The following is an 18,741-nucleotide window of genomic DNA, read 5'->3' as shown; positions in this document are numbered from 1 at the left end:
TTAACCGAACTTCATCCGATTAATCTAAAAGTAAACAATCTTCTCACTTTAGTTTACAAAATTTAAAATATAATTTAAGTATATTTAAAAATCGATATCCATTAATCCATTTGATATTCGAGCTGTCTTTTTATTATTCAGTATGTTTCACGGAAGAAATAAGCTGAAGATGCTTAACTAAATTCATTTATGATTTAGTTGGCCTCAGATGAGATGTGTTCTAGAATTTGAGGGTAAACTTTTTCAAAGGGCAATTTGGGAGCTTATGTGTATATATGTTTGAGAAGGTTGCAGGTAATTGCTTATGCTGTCACAAATGAAAGATGAATTAGTCTACACGGCATCATCATCATCACCATCACCATCACCATCACTATCACTAAAGAAAGAGTTTAGATAGTTATTCAATGCCCTTGATTTTGACGGCTGTTGATGAAGAAGAAGGATATTGCAAAATTAGAGGTAATTTGAGATATCTTTTTTCTAGTAAAAATGTGATTTTGCTCATTTCGTAGTCCATTTCGTAGTCTCTTTTAAATTATATAAAAAGAAATAAATCATAAGGTTAATTTATAATCGATCACTAAATAACTAAAAGTGGGATGAGTTTTTTCCATGAAAATATGCGTCTATTAGAAATCGAGTCTTGTCCTATTGTAGTACATCTACCATTCTCTAACTAACTCAACATTCTCGTGGAAATTATTTGAGCTATCTCTATTCCTTGATTTTGGAGTTTTTTTTCTTGCTTAATTTTAACTTGCAAATATCTTCTACCCATGTATAACCTAAGGGGAATGGATAGATGTATAAAGTGTATCTATTTTTTTTATATATAATTCAGGTGTTTGGACCTTCGGTTCAATTAGTCTTGGAGATGAATGACCTGACTCCATAGACTGACCATTAGATAAATCTGTAAACGTGAGCGACTCTTCACCCATCAGTCAATGCCTTACAATGTACCGTATGTTGAAAAAAATTGGACTATAAACAACTAAATAAATTACTTGTATTATATCCACACTTTAAAGACACTACAATACTTTTGAAGATCACTCACAATTTTAGAGAGAAAAAGAAAAGGAAGATGAAGAACGACTTTCAATTTGAAGACTACACTTTTATTTTTCGTTAGATGATTGAACATGAATGTAGGGGGAGTATTTATAGTGTTGAGTTCTGTGTTTTAATTCAAATTATTTTTCTTGGTTTTTGTTGTTGTTCTAGTAATGCATATGTGTATGCATTTAGTCCCACATTGCTAAGCTAAGAAGGTTGGAAGACCTTATATATGGAGCCCTTCCATCCTTGCTTAGCAAAGTTAAGGGGACCTACACACATGCACGGGCCGAGCCCAAATCAAGTGGTTTCGGGGGTTTGAGCGGGAAATCCATAAATCGGGCGTGACGCACGTGATCATCGCGCGTAGAGGGGGTGCAAATCCCCAGCTCGTGAGCCTCACACTCACAGGCGGCCTGGTTTGTTTTTGTCAGTCTTTGGTTCGCTGGCGAAAGCAGTAGCATTGGTTTTGCTGTGCGCAGGCTTTTTTCATACTCTCCTCCCCTCTCTGTGCGTGCGCTGCCTTCTTTTCCGAGAGTTTTCCTTGTCCTGAGGCTTGGTGTTCCACGATTTGAGGTTGGGTCCTGAGTGCGACGTTCGTCTTGGAGTGCACCTACGGACGATCGCGAGTGGTTGTCGGATCTTCGGAGAATTTTGCCGGAGAGCCTCTGCACCGTGGGCGGCAATATATTCTCTAAAGACAGTCGACACGCCGACGCTTCAACCGGAGGATAACGATTTCTGGACCTTACTTTTATTTACCTGTCTATTGCATGCTTGCTGTTTTTGTGCAAATATATTACTGTATTAGTGCTCTCAAACAACAACATATAGTACTCACCATGCAAGATATATAGTTATCAGAAAACTAAATTGTATCTACAAAGAAATTTTATCCCTATCTATTGGATGAGAGAAATACTCCCAATCATACATTCCAATTTCTATCTATTAAATTTTATCCTTTGAATGAGAAAATTACTCTCATCCATGTCTTTATTCTTATTCGTTAACGGGTTGGTATTGATCTTTAACACTCCCTCTCAACACCAACCCTTTGTACCGTGCTGAGTTGATAACGAAACATCTTAAATTTGTTGGTGCTCAATCCTTTTGTGAACACATCCGCAACTTGATCATCTGTACTGATTTGTCTCATCTCAATTTCTTTTTGCAGAATTTTTTCTCTGATAAAATGACAATGGACTTCAACATGCTTAGTTCTTGCATAAAAGATCAGATTTTCTGCCAAACGAATTGCTGATTGATTATCACAATATACTGGAACTGCATAATCTACTGGTTGATGTAGATTATTCATTAGTTGTATTATCCATGTGCTCTCTTGAGCTGCCATTGCTGCTACTCGATACTTAGCTTCAGTAGTTAACAATGATACAGTTGGTTGTCTCTTACTGCACCACGAGATCGTTCCAAAACTAAGCTTGAATACATAACCAGTTGTTGATCTTCTGGTGTCACAATCTCCTGCATAGTCAGCATCGCAGTAGCCAACTAACTTGTAGTCTTCATTTCTTTTGTACAAAAGGTCATAATCAATTGTGCTCTTTACAAATCTTAGTATTTGTCGAGCTGCTTCCAAATGAGGCTTCTTTGGATTTTGAATGCACCGACTTATCACACTGACTGCATCAGAAATACTAGGTCAAGTTAAGGTTAAGTAGATGAGACTGCCTACCAATTGTTGATACATAGTTGCATCTTCTAAGCTTTTTCCTTCATGTGCACACATTCTGACATTTGGTTCCATAGGTGTCGAGATCGGCTTGCATTCAAGCATTCCAAACTTTTTCAACAATTCTTTGGAATATTTTTGTTGATAAAGAAATATTCCATTTTGTGTGCGATCAATCTCTAAACCAAGAAAATGCTTAAGTTGCCCAAGTTTTTTTTATTTGAAATCGAACTGATAAATTCTCCTTTGTTTGAAAAATTTCTGCTTTGTCATCACCTATTATGACTAGGTCATCCACATATACTAGTACGATAGCTAATTTTCCTTTATTTGTTTTGATAAATAAGTTGTAATCTGCAGATGTTACTAAATAACCACTTTGAGTTAGAAATTCAACAATCTTACCATACCATGCCCTGAGTGCTTGTTTCAATCCATAGAGCACTTTCCGTAGCTTACACACATATTCAGGATGATGTTGACTCTGAAAACCTATTGATTGGATCATATAAATTTCCCGATCCAATTCTCCAAGAAGAAAAACATTTTTCACATCCATCTGCCATAGATTCCAGTCTTTGTTGGCTGCAAGTGCAAGTAGGATTCGTACAGTTGTAAGTTTTGGCACTGGACTAAATGTTTCATAATAGTCTAGTCCATTCTGTTGAGAGAAACCATGAGCCACCAATCGAGCCTTGCACCTCTTGATTGACCCATCTGGACGACACTTTATTTTGAAAACCCACTTGCAAGAAATGAGTTTCACATCTTTTGGTTTTGGTATAAGATCCCAAGTTTGATTTTGCTAAAGTGTATCAATCTCTTCTTTTATAGCTATCACCCACTCAGGACTTTGCGACACTTCTTCAAATGTCTCAAGCTTTGTTGCTTCTTTAGCTATGGCTGCATTGACATATTTTGGATTTGGCCTTCATGTTCTTATTAACCTTCAGAGTTGAGATTGCGGAGTTAATTCTTCCATTTCACTAGGCCTCTCTTCTTTATTTGGTTGTTGATATATGCCGGTTTGCCAAGGACTCTGAGCCACTCTTTGTTCAATATCATTGTCATTTGGATCTCCTGATTCATCTGAACTTGGTTGAAGTTGAACAATATGCTCTCTCATCTTTTGTTGCACTTTGTCTTCGAGGTCTTTAGAATCTAATAACACCTCCTTAATTGGATTCCACCAAGAAGATGCTTCATCGAACACTACATTTCGCGAAGTGTAACATCTTCCACTTGTTGGATCGCAACATTTACACCCCTTTCTTTGGCTATCATATCTCACAAAGATACATCTAATAGCTTTCTTGTCGAACTTAGTTAGTAAGTGATCAGAAACAAATACATAACATACACAACCAAATACTTGAAAGTAGCTAACTGTAGATTTTATGTTTCATAATTTTTCAAAAGGTGAAATGAATTCTAACTTTGGTTGAGGAAGTTTGTTAATGACAAAACCTACAGTCCTCATTGCTTTAACCCAAAATCATCAAGGTACATTCTTGTTGTGTAACATACTCCGACAAATTTCTGCAAGATGTCGGTTCTTTCTTTCCGCTACACCATTCTGTTGTGGTGTGTTGACACATGTATACTGATGGTATATTCGACTTTCTCTTAAGTATTGAGAGAACTCTCTTGAGCTATATTCTCCCCCGTTGTCTGTGTGTAGACAACAAATCTTTATTCCCAATCTTCTTCGACTGACTATTGAACTCTTTAAACTTGGAAAATGTACCATATTTTTCTTTCATAAATAAGATCCAGACATACCTTGAGAAGTCATCAATGAATGTCACCATGTAATGGTTCCTTTGCTTTAAACTTTGACTCTTGATATGTTAATTGATGTGCTTTACCATATTGACATCTCACACATACCGTGTCTGTTCATATGTCTAGTTGAGGAACCCCCTTAAGCATCGACTTTTTCATTATCATGTTTAACTTGGAATAGTTAACATGACCTAATCTCATATGTCATATGTCTGATGTTTCACTTTTCCTTGTCTTGTCTATATATGCAGACTCTACTGACATCATGTATACCGACTCTAGTCGTTGCCCTTCCATTGTCGGTGTTTTTGATATTTTGATATTTCGATATACCTTTACATTTTGAGGACCAAAAAAACATAGTGACCTGATGATGTTAATTGAACTACAGATAATAAATTTTTCTTCATTCTTAGGACATGATAAACATCTTGAAATGACACCTTGTTAGAATTATATCGAGGCGTAATTATTGTCTTACCAATGTGAGCTATTAGTAACCTTGAGTTGTTGGTTGTCACCACCATACAAGCTCCCTTGTATTCAGACAAGTTTTGTAATTTTTCTTTATCACCCGTCATGTGATTTGAGCAGCCTAAATCTATGATCTAGTAATCTTTGTAGTTAATCTTGTTTGGCATTGTTGTGAAAGTTATTTCATTTTCCTCCGCTGCGAACAAGGCTTCGGCATCATAGTCATCTTCGCTATTTTCCTCAAAATTAGAGGTAGCAGTATTACCCTGAACAAACTTTTTCTTGGCCCAACAATCTTTTGCTATGTGGCCCACCTTTCCACAATTATAACACTCGCCAATAAACTTTTTATTATTGACATGATTCTTTGGGGCTCTCCTTGGATGATGGACTCCATTTCCTTGATAACTCTTCACTTTGTCATCATCCTTTTTAGATCCATCACTAGTGTGCCGCTTGAAGTTGCCCTTACTTTTATTGGTGTAGAGCGCTTCCTCCTCACCCTTTAGTGAGACTTCTCCCATTTGCTTAGCCATAGCTTCTTAGTCCACAAGTAAATTTTAAAACTCAAGAAGCGATGGTTGTGTTGGCCATCCTTGTATAGGAACAATAAATCCTCGATATTCTGGTTGTAAACCATGGATAATTATTCTCTTTATCCTGGTTTCCCAATAGGAGTTGTTGGATCTAATTCTGAAATTTTACGACATATCGACTTTACCTTGTGGAAGTATTGGACAATTGTTTTGTCGCGTTGTCTTATTGCTAGTAGCTCATTCTCCAGGAGTCGCAATCTTGCACCATTCTTCTTTGAAAAGAGTGTAGCAAAGATATCTCATACTTCTTTTGGTGTTTTGGCATCTCGGATGTGCTCCAACATTTATTCTTCAATTGTGATTTTTAAAGTAAACATTGCTTTACCTGCTTTGATCCTCCATTTTCGCAAGATGCCATTGGCATCTTCTATCGGTTGCATGGCTTCACTACCACTAACAACCTCCCAAAGATCCTAACCTTGTAGGTAGGACTCCATGCATGTTGCCCACGTATTGTAGTTTTTGTTGTTGAGCTTCTTGACTCCTACTACTTGAAGGTCGCCCATCGTGTCAGAAAGTTTTTAATTATACCGAACAAGTTTGATTAACAAACTTGTACAATATAAACCTCCTCACGATTCAAGATAACTCCACTAAGAACAATCCCTGATCGTTCTGCTCTGATACCAATTGTTGAAAAAATTAAACTATAAACAAGTAAATAAATTACTTGTATTATATCCACACTTCAAAGATACTACAACACTTTTAAGGATCACTCACAATTTTAGAGAGAGAAAAAAAAGGAAGATGAAGAACAATTTTAATTTGAAGACTACACTTTTATTTTTCGTTAGATGATTGAACATGAATATAGGGGGAGTATTTGTAGTACTCACCATGCAAAATACATAGTTATCAGAAAACTAAATTTATTCACAAAGAAATTTTATCTCTATTATTGGATGAGAGAAATACTTCCAACCATACATTCTAATTTCTATCTATTAAATTTTATCTTTTGAATGAGAAGATTACTCTCATCCATGTCTTTATTCTTATCCGTTAACGGGTTGATATTGATCTTCAACACTGTAGTTGAGATTCAAACTGTGGGTGCTTGGAAAATTACTTGAGCGCCTTGCACCATGACCCGAGGGCATGTAAAGCGGGGCATGTCTGAGATGGTAAGTAGATGAAGATTTATCACTTGAGGTTGAGGGGTCAAACTTTGAGGCTGGCGGGGTATAAATCCCTACACCTTGTATAACTTATCTTTCTATCCACTTGCCTTCTCAATCACCATGATTTACCTCTTTCATATTAGTGTTAGACGGATTGATGAGAGTGCTGCTACGAGTACTTCGTCTTTTACCATAGGAGCATGTAAAATGTATCTATGTATACTAAGTTAATGTACCTGTTTGTATTAAATTAGCTCACATGCATTAATTAAAGGTAAAAAATTGTTTTCGTCGAGAGAGCATTCCATTTTTTTTTAATGTCAAAACGAAATGCTTCCTTAAAATATCCTTATTCTAAAATTATTAAAATAGCTTAAAATATCCTTATTCTAAAATTGTTAAAATAGCTTTCATTCCTAGTAAAGTTACTTTAACTATAGTGTGAATTGTTATATCAAAATATTATAACAGTTTTGAAGTGCCCCTAGGGTATAACACAGATGGTGAATACATGACATCTCTGGCCTAATAACTAGGGATCGATTCTTAGGAACTGACGATTTGAGGTTTATCCTACCATGCGCTTAACGCCTGTGTACCTACATGTACCTATATGTACCTTTCTCCATATTCGTAGGGCCGACACTAGAGCGGCCGTTAATATATATATATATATATATATATATATATTTTTGAAGTGATTTTGATAAACTTAAAATTAATTTGATCAAAGCAAGTTTGACCGAGTTTGTGAAGAACATTTTGAAACACTCTACTCTATAACTAGTAGTTTAGATTAAATTGAGTCGATTTATTTCAACATATAACATCTATATCCTAATTACTAAATGCGTTGGAGTAGCTACAACATGATATTTTAAAGATGAGAATCATTGATTTTTGTAAAAATAATTACTTCAAAATTGAAGGTACCATTACCAAATCGTGGATGAAGAGTCCTTCGTCATCAACTTTAATGGCCACCAATCCATTAAATTCATACATGTTGGTGAGAAGATCATGCAAGTAAAAATATTGGTGTCCTGTCCTGGTTGGGTGAGGAAGGAGTTGACCAGTAACCCATGACAAAGAAAGCAAACCACCAATGCCTCCACTTGATCTCTATTATATACCACTAGGATGCTCGATCGCCTATGGATGAATCGACCAAAAGATCCTTCTTCCACAGAAAGAAAATTTTCCCCTGAAGCACCATCAATTTACTGTTTCATTATCTCTTCTTCCTTCTTCTCATGAATACCTGATGATGCCTGGCTTGGCCATCAGTCTCCTCCTCCTGGTAACATGTGCCATTTCTCAGATGATGTCTGTTTCTTCATGGTGCCCGAGACAATCAGAAGCAAAATTTGTACAGAAAACCAACAAGTTTTGGGAGTTCGAGGAGCAAAGGAACACCTGGGTGGAGATCAGTCTGCCTTATGATCTCATCTCCTGTGTCGATGATAACTGCAGCAAAGTTGCATCCATTGTGGACATGGACCAGAAACAAGCTGGGCTTGCGTCTCAAGACGAGCCAGAGGACCATGATGCTGCTCTGCCTCTAAGAAGAAGAATCTCCCTAACCAGGATGTCAGAGGCATCTGTTTGGGTGACAGGGCAGAGCGGATCGATCTACGAGAGGTTCTGGAATGGTGTGAAGTGGGTGATTGCTCCACATGAACTCCCAGGTCCAACTGCTAGAGCTATTTCAGTTTTCATAGTCAATCAGACTATTCTTGCTCTATCAGAAGCAGGGCAGCTATATCAGGTGCTTTGCCATGCACCACCTGAACTCTTGTTCTCAGCATACTGTTCTACAATTAATTAATTTCCATTCATGGCATGGTTTCAGCTGCAAGTGAATGAGAATTCTCAGCCGATTTGGATCGAGTTTATGTTTGCGTCTCTAGAAAGTGGAAGAACTGAAGAGGAGTTGAGTTCAAATGTTCAGATCAAGTCTGGTGTTGTATCCCATGATGGAGAGTAAGAATTCTGTCATAGATTTTAAGAATATTTATGCTTTCTTCTTCCATAAATCATTTTCTTGTTTATACTTCAGGAGGCTTTACTTGTCGACAGTAACTGGGACCTTGTTAGAGATCAGTGAGTTTCATCCCTTGAGGTATGGAAGAACTCAAAGTAAAGAACCAATGCAATAAGTTTAATGAAATTTTGAACTCGAATAGGTGGGAGGATCATGGTCGACCGCAAGGCGGAGATAATTCGGCTATAGCAGACACAGGGGCTCTCAGACCAGGCATTGTTTTCACAATAAGGTACGAGAATGTGATTGTTGAGCTTAATCGAAACCTCTTTAATCTTTGTTATGAAAGAATTGGTATCATTTCTTACCTTTCAAAGGAATTCCAAGCTGAATTTTGGCTTGCAGCTCTAGTGGAAACTTGTATGAGTTCGACAAGGGGTCGAAGCCATCATGGAAGAAACACATTTGGAGTGACCCTTCTGTCAATCAAACTTCTTTGGAGACAACAGGAGGGTGTGCTTTACATGGCCTAGCAGGAGCACACTCATCATCTCTATTTCTGTTAACTAAGGTCGAGAATCGGTTTGTTGAACTTTTGCCCGACTAATCTAACAAGCATAGTAGTTAAGTGTTCATCCATGTAAAATTTCAAAAGTTTGATGATCAAGGTACTAATAGGATTGCAGGAGGGCCTTTTGGTAGAGCGGCGATTGCACAAAAGGAAATGGAAGTGGGAAGTCCATGGAGCTCCTAAGGGACATCACCTGAGTGCTTTCACAAATGTTCAACGAAGTGAACTAAATGAGAAGTCATATTCATTGTTTGTTACCACAACAACCGGCTGCGTGTTTGAGTATCAGCTTAGTAGCCATCCAGGTAGGGTATGATCTTTTGTTCTCTATTTTTTTATCAGAACTAAACTCGCAATGATGCATCAACAACAAAAAACTAATATGCAAAACTTTCTTAGTGTAAGAAAGCATTAGAAACTCTTCAATCAGATACACAATACTTAGGGCTGTAAATTAAGTTTATTTAGCCAAACCAAGTTGAGCTTAAAATGAATCAAGTTGTTAAAATGGTTGTTAAAGATTAGTTTGGTTTCAATTTAAATTTTTTACATTTTAATTTTGTTTGATTAGTTTGTGAGCTTGATGTTAGAAGCTTATTTGTTTATTTTGAAAGTTTCTTTATCTATTTACCAGTTCAATTCACAAACTTTATTTGTGGCCATTGTTCGTTAACATTCTTCATGAACAATTCACAATTTTTATTTATAAACATTAATGAGCTGAATATATATCTGTTCAAGCTTGTCCATTTAATTAAACTTGTGTAAATTAAACGAACATAAACAAATGCTTAACAATCTAGATCAGTTTGATGTTTCAAAAATATGTTTTGATGTAGAGATGATTCCCTGAAAAGAACAAATCGATTAACAATTGCTTTTTAATGGTAGGAGGTGGTAGTAACTGGCACAGAATTGAAGGGACTTGGGAAAATCATGCGCATCCAAACAATGCCAAGATTGCAAGAGGAGTGCCAGGCATAGAGACACAGAGTGGGAGGATAATTTTCGCACTGGATGATGGTCGACTAGGGGAGCTCCATTTGCCTGGACACGGAGGTGAAGCGTCTGGTCCAACTCAATTGAGCAGTTTAAGAAGGAGAACTTCACACAAGTATGAATGGTCTCTCTTAGATAGCCCCGAAACCGAAGGATGGAACGCTGAGTATTGCACCGATGAGCGTGGACCATCCAATTGTATGTTGGGAACAAAAGCTGTGATATCAAACTTTAAACCGCGAAAAGTGGAAGAACACCAGCACTATATACCTCTGAGCAAACACAAAGCTAGCCTGACCGAATCCTCCAATTTTCTAACAAGTAGCATTGATAAGAACTTCCGAATGAGACTGATGTACCCTGATAAGTCCTTTTTTCTGATAACAGACACAGGCTTGACTTTTGAGTATCTATATACAGACAGGGATTGGATATGGCTAAGGCATGAACATATAGAAGCTATAAGAGGGGCAGTAGGAAGCTACAATGGTAGTTTATTTCTAGTCGATGCGAACGGAAACTTGCTAATCAGAGAAAGAACTACAAATGAACTGTCATGGATCAACTGCACTGCCATGAGAAAGGGAAGGCAGGTAGTGACAGGAGCTCCATGGGATGTAACAATTGGTAGAGCTCACAAAGCGACGATCGAAGATAGTCTCTTCTTTGTTAGCAAGAAAGGGAGGTTGATGCAGTTCACGGTCTCGCTACGAAAATTCCAGTGGAAAGATTGCCACAGTCCTCCTGATACCAAAATTGCATTCATTGTGGATCAAGAAATTTTCAGGAAGAACATCATATTTGTTGTTGGGCACAATGGTGGCCTATATCAGTACAACAGAATCACAGAGCTATGGCACAAACACAACCAGTCCCCTCATTTAGTCCTCTCAGGAGCCCCTGGCACGGCAATCAGACCGTCTGCACTAGCATTAGCCGGCTCGATATTTATGATTTCGGAGGCTGGAGGATTGGTCGAGTACAATTGGGACTCACTGGGCGGATGGGAGTGGGTCGAGCACGGGACACCGTATCGAGACGTGTTGCTTGTTGGTGCACCAGGTCCATGTTTTGATGGCACTCAGTTGTTCCTCATTGGATCAGATGGCCAGGTTTACAGAAGACATAGTGATCAACATACTTGGAAATGGACATGCCATGGCTACCCGTATCACGAACATTCAGCATCAGAAGAAGATCCAAGGTCGAAAGTTGATGCTAACTGTGCCATTGATGACCAGAACAACCTCCATCACTCACACATGCACAACAGAAATTGCAATGAGAAGGTTAGGAAAAATGGTTGCTGAATGAGTTAAAGATGTTACAGAAATGGTTGCTAAATGTATGTCCCCTTTTTTCAGGTGGCACCAGTGAGACCGATGCCATTCTCTGAAGATTCAGTGATCTTTGAATTACAAGATGGCAGGGTAAGCAATTCTAGACCATGTTCATAACTGCTCGTATCAATAAATGGCATTAAAAACAACACAATTGTTACTAGCTAGCTTCTGACTGAGCAGCTAGCAGAACTGAGGAGGTCACTGAGGACAGAATTAGCAACAGAAGAAGGCTGGGAATGGGTGCGTATCATCGGCACGCCGACAAGCTCCTGCCTCAGAGATGGTTACTGGACTACCATGGCCTCATAAAGACCACCAACATGAAGGCAAACAGATAGGTGCTTGTAAATTCAAAAGGTTGTTACAGGTTATGATACTTAGAAATACAATATCAGAAAAAGGGATATATGCAAAATCTTACAACATCTAAAGAAGGCTATCGAAAGCTAAATGTTCCCTATGACTAATTCAAAACTATAGCATAAAGGAAGTACATTTGTTACTGAAAGCAAGGTTAAGAAAAAAGAAAGAGAGATCATCTCCCTAGAGTTTTGCAACTATTTTATAATAATTAACTCCCGATTTGAAACTCAATAGTACTCAACTTTCGAAAGTATAGAGGCAAGACAAATGGGCTAGTGGATAGGAAAATAGCTGCTAGGATAACGTAGCAATATGGTTAGCAATAAAAGTGTAAGTAGTAAAGCATACTATATGAAAGCAACAATGAGGTATTATGAGTGTTGTAGCTCGACAACCTTCACACTCACCAAAGATGAACTTCTCACAATCCTTCGAGATCAACATACTGCCCCAAAGGCACTATCCCGTAGACCAATCTCAGAGTTGAGTGGTAGTCATCAACCTGCAAAAACAGGTTTTGGATTCAAATCTGAGTCAAGACACTTCAATGCCAATACATCATCCACACCATTTTGTCGGTACGCAAGGAATTTATAGGTACAAAAGGGGAAAAGTCTAGTAAAGATGTTTGCTGAAAGTAGCTTGATTGAGTATATTCTCTAAAGCTAAAACTATGCCAAAACACAACATCTTACTCAAATTATTTACTCAAAATTGCTTAACTAGTTGTTTTAAGTTAAATTAGAGAAATAAATTCAGATTTTACCAATATGCATCGATTAAAGACATGGTCATTAGTCAAATAACCATCAACATTATTTTATTTTTGTAATCCAAGTGATCAGGCTTCACTTGACTAATCCTGAAAGTAGATGGTCTTCTCTTAGTTTGCCTACTATGTAAATGATATTTGTCCCATTTGAAATTCGAACTTTGATCTTTGTTTTTTCTCGAGTCTTAGCTATGACACACTGTAAGGGATTCTTCCTCAGAAGCGGATCTTGTTGGAATAGCTCGTCGTGCGCTTCGTGTTCTTCGTTGCTTGTTTCTTTGATGGTGTGCAGCGGAAATACAAGAAACAAACACATACAATGCTAACAAATGGATTTTACTTGGTATCCACCTCACAAGAGGTGACTAATCCAAGGATCCAGACACTCACGCACCCTCCACTATGAAAACCCTCCTTTATGGTAACTACCAAAGGCGGAGAAGCCCTACAAGTTCACACTACTAGAAGAAAAGGAAAGGGAAACAAAATACAACACAAGCTTACAAGAAAACCCTAACCCTAATTTTCTTCTTCAGCTGTAGATCCGCCTCTTGACTTGGAAAACCTCCAAGAACCTTCAAGAACTGGCGATCTGAACTTTGTGGAGAAGCTGTAGGAGCACTGTGGTGATCTGAGACGAATCGGTGAAGTTCTGCAGGAAACGGCTTTATCCAGCGCCAACGGTCGGATCCCGATCGATTGGATTGCTCCCAATCGATCGGGAGGCTTTGGATCGATCAACCGATCGATCCAGAGTGCCTCTGTGCTCTCGGAATAGCCCGGATCGATCGGTTGATCGATCCAGGGCTTATCGCGCGAAAACGCAGCTCCCAATCGATCCACCGATCGATTGAGACCTCTGGATCGATCCACGGATCGATCCAAAGTTGGTGGGGACTCACCCGATCAATCGGCGATCGATTGGGTATGATCCAATCGATCGGTGATCGATCCGGGCTGGAATCATCGATCATCGAATCTTGGTTTTGCCAAAGCAAGTCCAAGCCCCTTAAACCAACATCCATCAACTATGACTTGTTGGTACATAAAACCTAGCATCCGGTCACCCTTGACCAGCTAGGACTCTCTCACCAAGTGTCCGGTCAATCCTTTGACCCACTTGGACTTTTCTCTTGCAAGTATCCGGTCAATCCCTTTGACCGGATTTCCCCGTGCCTGGCTTCACTCACCAGGACTTCCCTTCTGCCTATCTTCACTCACTAGGTCTTCTCATCTGCCTGGCTTCACTCACCAGGACTTTCACCTAGCTTCACTCACTAGGGTTTCCTTCTGCCTGACTTCACTCACCAGGACTTTCACCTAGCTTCACACACTAGGATTTTCAGTCAAGTATCCAGTCAACCTTGACCTACTTGATTCTCCTTCACAATCTCCCCACATGAACAATTGCACCTGCAATGTTCATGTGTTGTCTACAAGTATTGTCAAACATCGAAACCAAATCATCAAGACTCGAGCTTGACTCACTTCAAGCCCAGTCAAACAGGTCAACCTTGACCTAGGGAATATTGCACCAACAGACCTAAGAATGCTAGTCATTTGAATGAGCCTCCATTAGTGCTTCCCAATTTATCCTAGTGGTCAGTGTGAAACTTACATGGGGTCGGGCCGGTCACCTCTTTGATTAGTCTGTTTGAAGAGCTGGATACCTGGATTATCAAAAAAAAAAAAACTTTGATCTTTTGATTGGTTTTTCTAAGTGTTTGACTCAACTGTTTTCAAGAAGGAAGAATAAATAATTGATTAAATATTTAAAATCAAATAAGAGGTTGGAATTAAGTGAAATAATTAAGAGTCTCACTACAAGAAATATAGTTAATCCTGTCTGAAATTGGGAAAGATAGAGCGCAGGTAGGTGGTTTTGTTGTTGACAATGAGAAGACTTTTGTACTGGGAGCCCAGGCTGCCGAATGATCTTGCGTGTCAAAAAACAATATGGAGGAAAGAAAACGTTAGCAAGCGGGCCAGGGAGGGGTCCATGACGCAGACACTCCGACACTCAAGTCAGTTACGTGATCGGGAGGAAAAAGAATGCAGTGAATAGTAGAAAGGAATAGTAAGCTCTGAGTACGTAATGTTGCATAGCGCAGAGTACCTGAGCATTTAGGAGGAGACCCCTTATATAGTGTCAATTTTCCTTTGTGCTCGAATATTGATGCATTTTCAAAAAGGTTCGACCATTCTGATGCTCTAACACCTTTCTAAAAATAGATCCACCACCTTTGTGCTTTGTAGGGTGGAAGCTTCCATCGTAAAGACTGCATAGGGAATATTCCTGTGATTCTCTGACAACCGTTGCACAAAACACCAAAAAGGAATATTAGACCGTTAGGTTGGTGGGCCCTTGATATGCGCTAATAGTAAGTCGACCGAGTCGCCTCTATCGCCCTATCGGACCTTGTTGTGTATAGGGTCGAGTCGGTTAAAAAATGATAACCCTTTCAAGGACTTGGTCTTTGCTCGACCACTCTACTCGCCCAAAGAGCCCGATTGGGCTGTGTGCTTAGCATGTCCAATCGGACAGTAGGCCTAATCGGCCAAACCACTCGGCCAAGACACCTGCCCATGTTAGCCCCGTGTGACCCAGTAGGTTCAACTCCAAATGACAGTGAAACAACTCGAGGTTTCACCGACCTTGAGGGACTAGGGATTCGATGGGACCAAATGTCCGATCGGCTAGACCACTTGGCCAAAACATATGACCGTGCTAGTCTCGAGTGCTGACTACTTCTTGACTTTGACCACTATGCTAGCCAACTCTCTTGACTCTGTCCCGGAATTCGAGACCCCTGCCTTATTCACCGTACCAATATTAATTAGCGACTAAAATTTTGATCTCTAATTGGTCTCTAAATGTACTTAGCCATTGATTAGCGATTGAAAATTTCAATCGTAAGTTTTTTTGTCACTAACGACAATTAGCAATGAAAATTTATTTACGTCGCTAAAATAGCGATGGAAAGTTAGTTCCATCGCTATTTTTAGTGACAGACTTTTAATTTAGTTGTTAATATAGCGATAAAATTAAATTTCCATTACTAAATTAGCAACAGAATTTAAATTCCAATGCTATTTTTAGAGATGGAATTAAAAGTCCGCCACTCGTTAAATCCATCATATTTATCCAAAAATCTATACAAAATTACAATATCACACCGATTAAAATAATATAATTAACTACATCCAAATTTACACAATACTACCGTATCAACCCCAATTAATTTGTTATTTAATAACAACCTCCAAATCATCAATTTCAAAATACAAATATTTATTCAAAAATATAAATATTTATCCACAACATGCAGACTTGAAAAGTGGAGCAAAATAGAAGGATGAGCTAATGAATAAGACCCAATCTAATGTTGTCTTGACTTAATTTTCCATCAATTACTCTATTGCTATGACCCGAGCTCTAAATTCTTGATTCTCGTCCCTTAATGCTTACAATTCAACAGATGAAGAACTCAGACAACCCCTGAACCTAAGAGTACATAATGACACGATCAATAAAGTTGTGCTACTGATAATATAAAAAGTTATTATGTGTTGATGATTCATTACAAAGAATGCATAAAATGCAAAATGTAGAAAGAAATAACTTTACTAATACAACACAACATGATGTTATGCAGGATAATATTAAGCAAACGAAAGGTAAGACGGAGTCAGTCAATCCATATTAGTCTTGAGAAAGAGAAAATATTTTTCCATCTCCAAACACATGAAGATAAGATTTAAATATCACATCTAATTAGTGAAAAAAGAAGCATCTCAGAAAAATGCATCTACACCATAGTGTTATTTAATCTACTGAACCGGCAAAAGTATAAGGAAATTTACTAATTGCTTAGTGTCAATATTTGCTGATTAAGAAAACATGTATTACAATGCACAAAGTTGGTAGCAGCTTCAAAAAATATTAAGAAGACTGAAGAAAAACTAAAATAGAAACACTTGCTTTGCCGAATATTAAAGCCAATGTATCAAAACAAAAAAAGTAATAAGAGAGCAAAAAAAACATGGCCACTAGTTAAACAACAAATAAGAAAGAGGTAAGTTACTACATATCTATGTCAAAGCATAAACAGACAAAAAGCATGTGCCGGAAATAAGCAAGCATATATGTTACTCTTAGAAATTCTGTTTGGCAACAAAAGAGACATGTGAGGCAAACTAACACCTTGTTTGGAATCCTATGGTAATTGGAATTCAATTCCATAGTTTGGAATGAATTTTTGATATGGATTTGATAAGAAATTCAATTCCAATTCCATTCAAAACGTGAATAGTAAATCATACCTCAAATGGTCAGATTTGGATAGGGAATTTACCATGAACAACTAAAATTACTTAATTGCCCTTTTAAATTAAAACCTTTTTTTCCATCTGTCGACTCTCTTGTTTTCTCCTGCCTTTCTCCCATGCGTCGTTTCTCCTTGCGCCGAAAACTTCTCGCACCGTTTCTTCCGTGCGCCGAAAACTTCTCCTTACTTAATATCCAAGCTTCGAAGTGTAGTGAGATGTTCCAGAATGGAAGTTGCCTCGTAAACATTTTAATGACAATTTAGTGAGCGAAGTAAGACCTCGTAGATAACTTTTGAGTTTTTTCAGTGCTGTCTTAACTGTACGATCCCTTCTTCCTATTCTCTAATACTTAACTTGATTATTAAATGGTTAGTTATGAGAATAAAATGGTAAATGTATAAGAATGGAATTCAATTCAAATAGATTCCAAATTAAGGAATTCAATTCAATTCTATTATTCACTAATCCATTCCAAACATAGGAATTGAATTCAATTCCTGCCAGAATTCAATTCCTAATGGAATTCAATTCAATTCCTTCACTTAAGTTGTTTCCAAACAGGGTGTAACTGTACAATATTATGGGGCCAGAAAAGTTTTAGAAATTTGCTTTGTATTATAAGTATCAAACCAATTCTCTATAAGGCCCTTTCAGGTTTGTGTATGGGACATGGCATGATAGATGAAACGAATGCTCTCCACTCTAATAGTACATAAGAGTTAAATCCACTTTCTCTAGTGAAGTCTATTGATAAGCTACAAGTCTTCGCTTTAAATATTTTCTTAATGGTCATGTAGAGTTACTTAGGAGTCATTTGATGACTAAAGGATATCTATGTACTTCCTTGAGACATAGATTGCTCACTTAATATGTATCAACTAAATATGTGCTTGATGTGTTTAAGGTGGTTGCCAGTTTAAATCTAATGTTTCATGAGGAGATACAAAGAGATTGCCACTTATTATAGAATGCATAGAATGCAATTCAATTGAATCCAACTCAAATATAAACCTATAGTCTACTTTCACTTCGTTTTCATATATAAACCTACAACAATTGTATAGTCAACTGAATTTATATTTAAAAGCAAACACAAGGCATGCAGGTGAAGGTTTTGACCAAATCACATCATATATAATCCAAGTGAAATCAAATCAAATATATAAGAAATATTGATCTCCTTCTTGGTTGAGACTAGCAACAAATAAAAGGAGAATTCTTTTAGAACAACTTAAACATCTCTTTCAATAATGTTACTATATGGATTTAAACCATCAACTTTTGCGGAAGCTAAGGAGATCGGAGAAACAACAAATTCAGAATTGCATCACTTCTTGACAAAGTCCCAAATTCCAAAGCAAGCGACTACCGCGAGAACCTACAAGGAAATATCGCTCCATACCTTCCATGTTGGAGAGAACCCTAGAGAAGGGACCGGAAGTCAGGACGAACCAGATGAACCCCGACACCATTAGCTCCCGTTCCACGCTCGTCATTTTTCCCAGCAAAGGGTCTGTTCCGTCCACGCTCCAGCGTTTCTCGAAAGAACTTCGACAGGCGATCGATATGCAACCAGGAAACGGTATGGGCTAGACCCATGAGCCTGAAGACGAGCTCGTATCTCCTTCCCCCTTCCCCCTTCC

At 38.1% G+C, this 18,741-nt stretch overlaps 1 protein-coding gene and 1 long non-coding RNA gene across 4 annotated transcripts; one reads left to right on the top strand and one right to left on the bottom strand.

Annotated features, from left to right (window-relative positions):
- Window positions 1-7,795: 7,795 nt before the first annotated feature.
- LOC121970062 lies at window positions 7,796-12,146 on the top strand. Of its 3 annotated transcripts, none has more exons than XM_042520471.1 (9): window positions 7,796-8,505; window positions 8,590-8,720; window positions 8,797-8,859; window positions 8,924-9,013; window positions 9,127-9,292; window positions 9,408-9,597; window positions 10,184-11,580; window positions 11,656-11,721; window positions 11,796-12,146. In XM_042520471.1, the coding sequence occupies exons 1-9, from the start codon at window positions 8,002-8,004 to the stop codon at window positions 11,808-11,810; spliced, it is 2,622 nt and encodes an 873-aa protein (XP_042376405.1). In that variant the 5' UTR covers window positions 7,796-8,001; the 3' UTR covers window positions 11,811-12,146. The 3 variants fall into 3 exon arrangements, with proteins under 3 accessions (XP_042376405.1, XP_042376404.1, XP_042376403.1); XM_042520470.1 differs by having other exon boundaries at window positions 7,798-8,505; window positions 10,187-11,580; window positions 11,815-12,146; XM_042520469.1 differs by having other exon boundaries at window positions 7,799-8,505; window positions 11,815-12,146.
- Window positions 12,147-12,277: 131 nt separating this feature from the next.
- LOC121970064 lies at window positions 12,278-18,741 on the bottom strand. The gene is made up of 2 exons (XR_006108829.1): window positions 18,501-18,741; window positions 12,278-12,499 (listed from the first exon to the last, which is right to left on the bottom strand). It is a non-coding gene; the product is annotated as an uncharacterized LOC121970064 (long non-coding RNA).

The sequence above is a fragment of the Zingiber officinale genome, chromosome 4A, assembly GCF_018446385.1.
Source record: "Zingiber officinale cultivar Zhangliang chromosome 4A, Zo_v1.1, whole genome shotgun sequence".
Lineage (NCBI taxonomy): Eukaryota > Viridiplantae > Streptophyta > Magnoliopsida > Zingiberales > Zingiberaceae > Zingiber > Zingiber officinale.
Note: the sequence above shows the minus strand (reverse complement) of the source record. Positions and strands in the feature narration are given on the sequence as shown.

Coding starts and splice junctions, on each gene's coding strand:
- LOC121970062 (XM_042520469.1), top strand. CDS start 8,002: ATGATGCCTGGCTTGGCCATCAGTCTCCTCCTCCTGGTAACATGTGCC. Junction 9,293..9,407: donor CTCTATTTCTGTTAACTAAG/GTCGAGAATCGG, acceptor ATAGGATTGCAG/GAGGGCCTTTTGGTAGAGCG. Junction 11,581..11,655: donor ACAGAAATTGCAATGAGAAG/GTTAGGAAAAAT, acceptor CCCTTTTTTCAG/GTGGCACCAGTGAGACCGAT.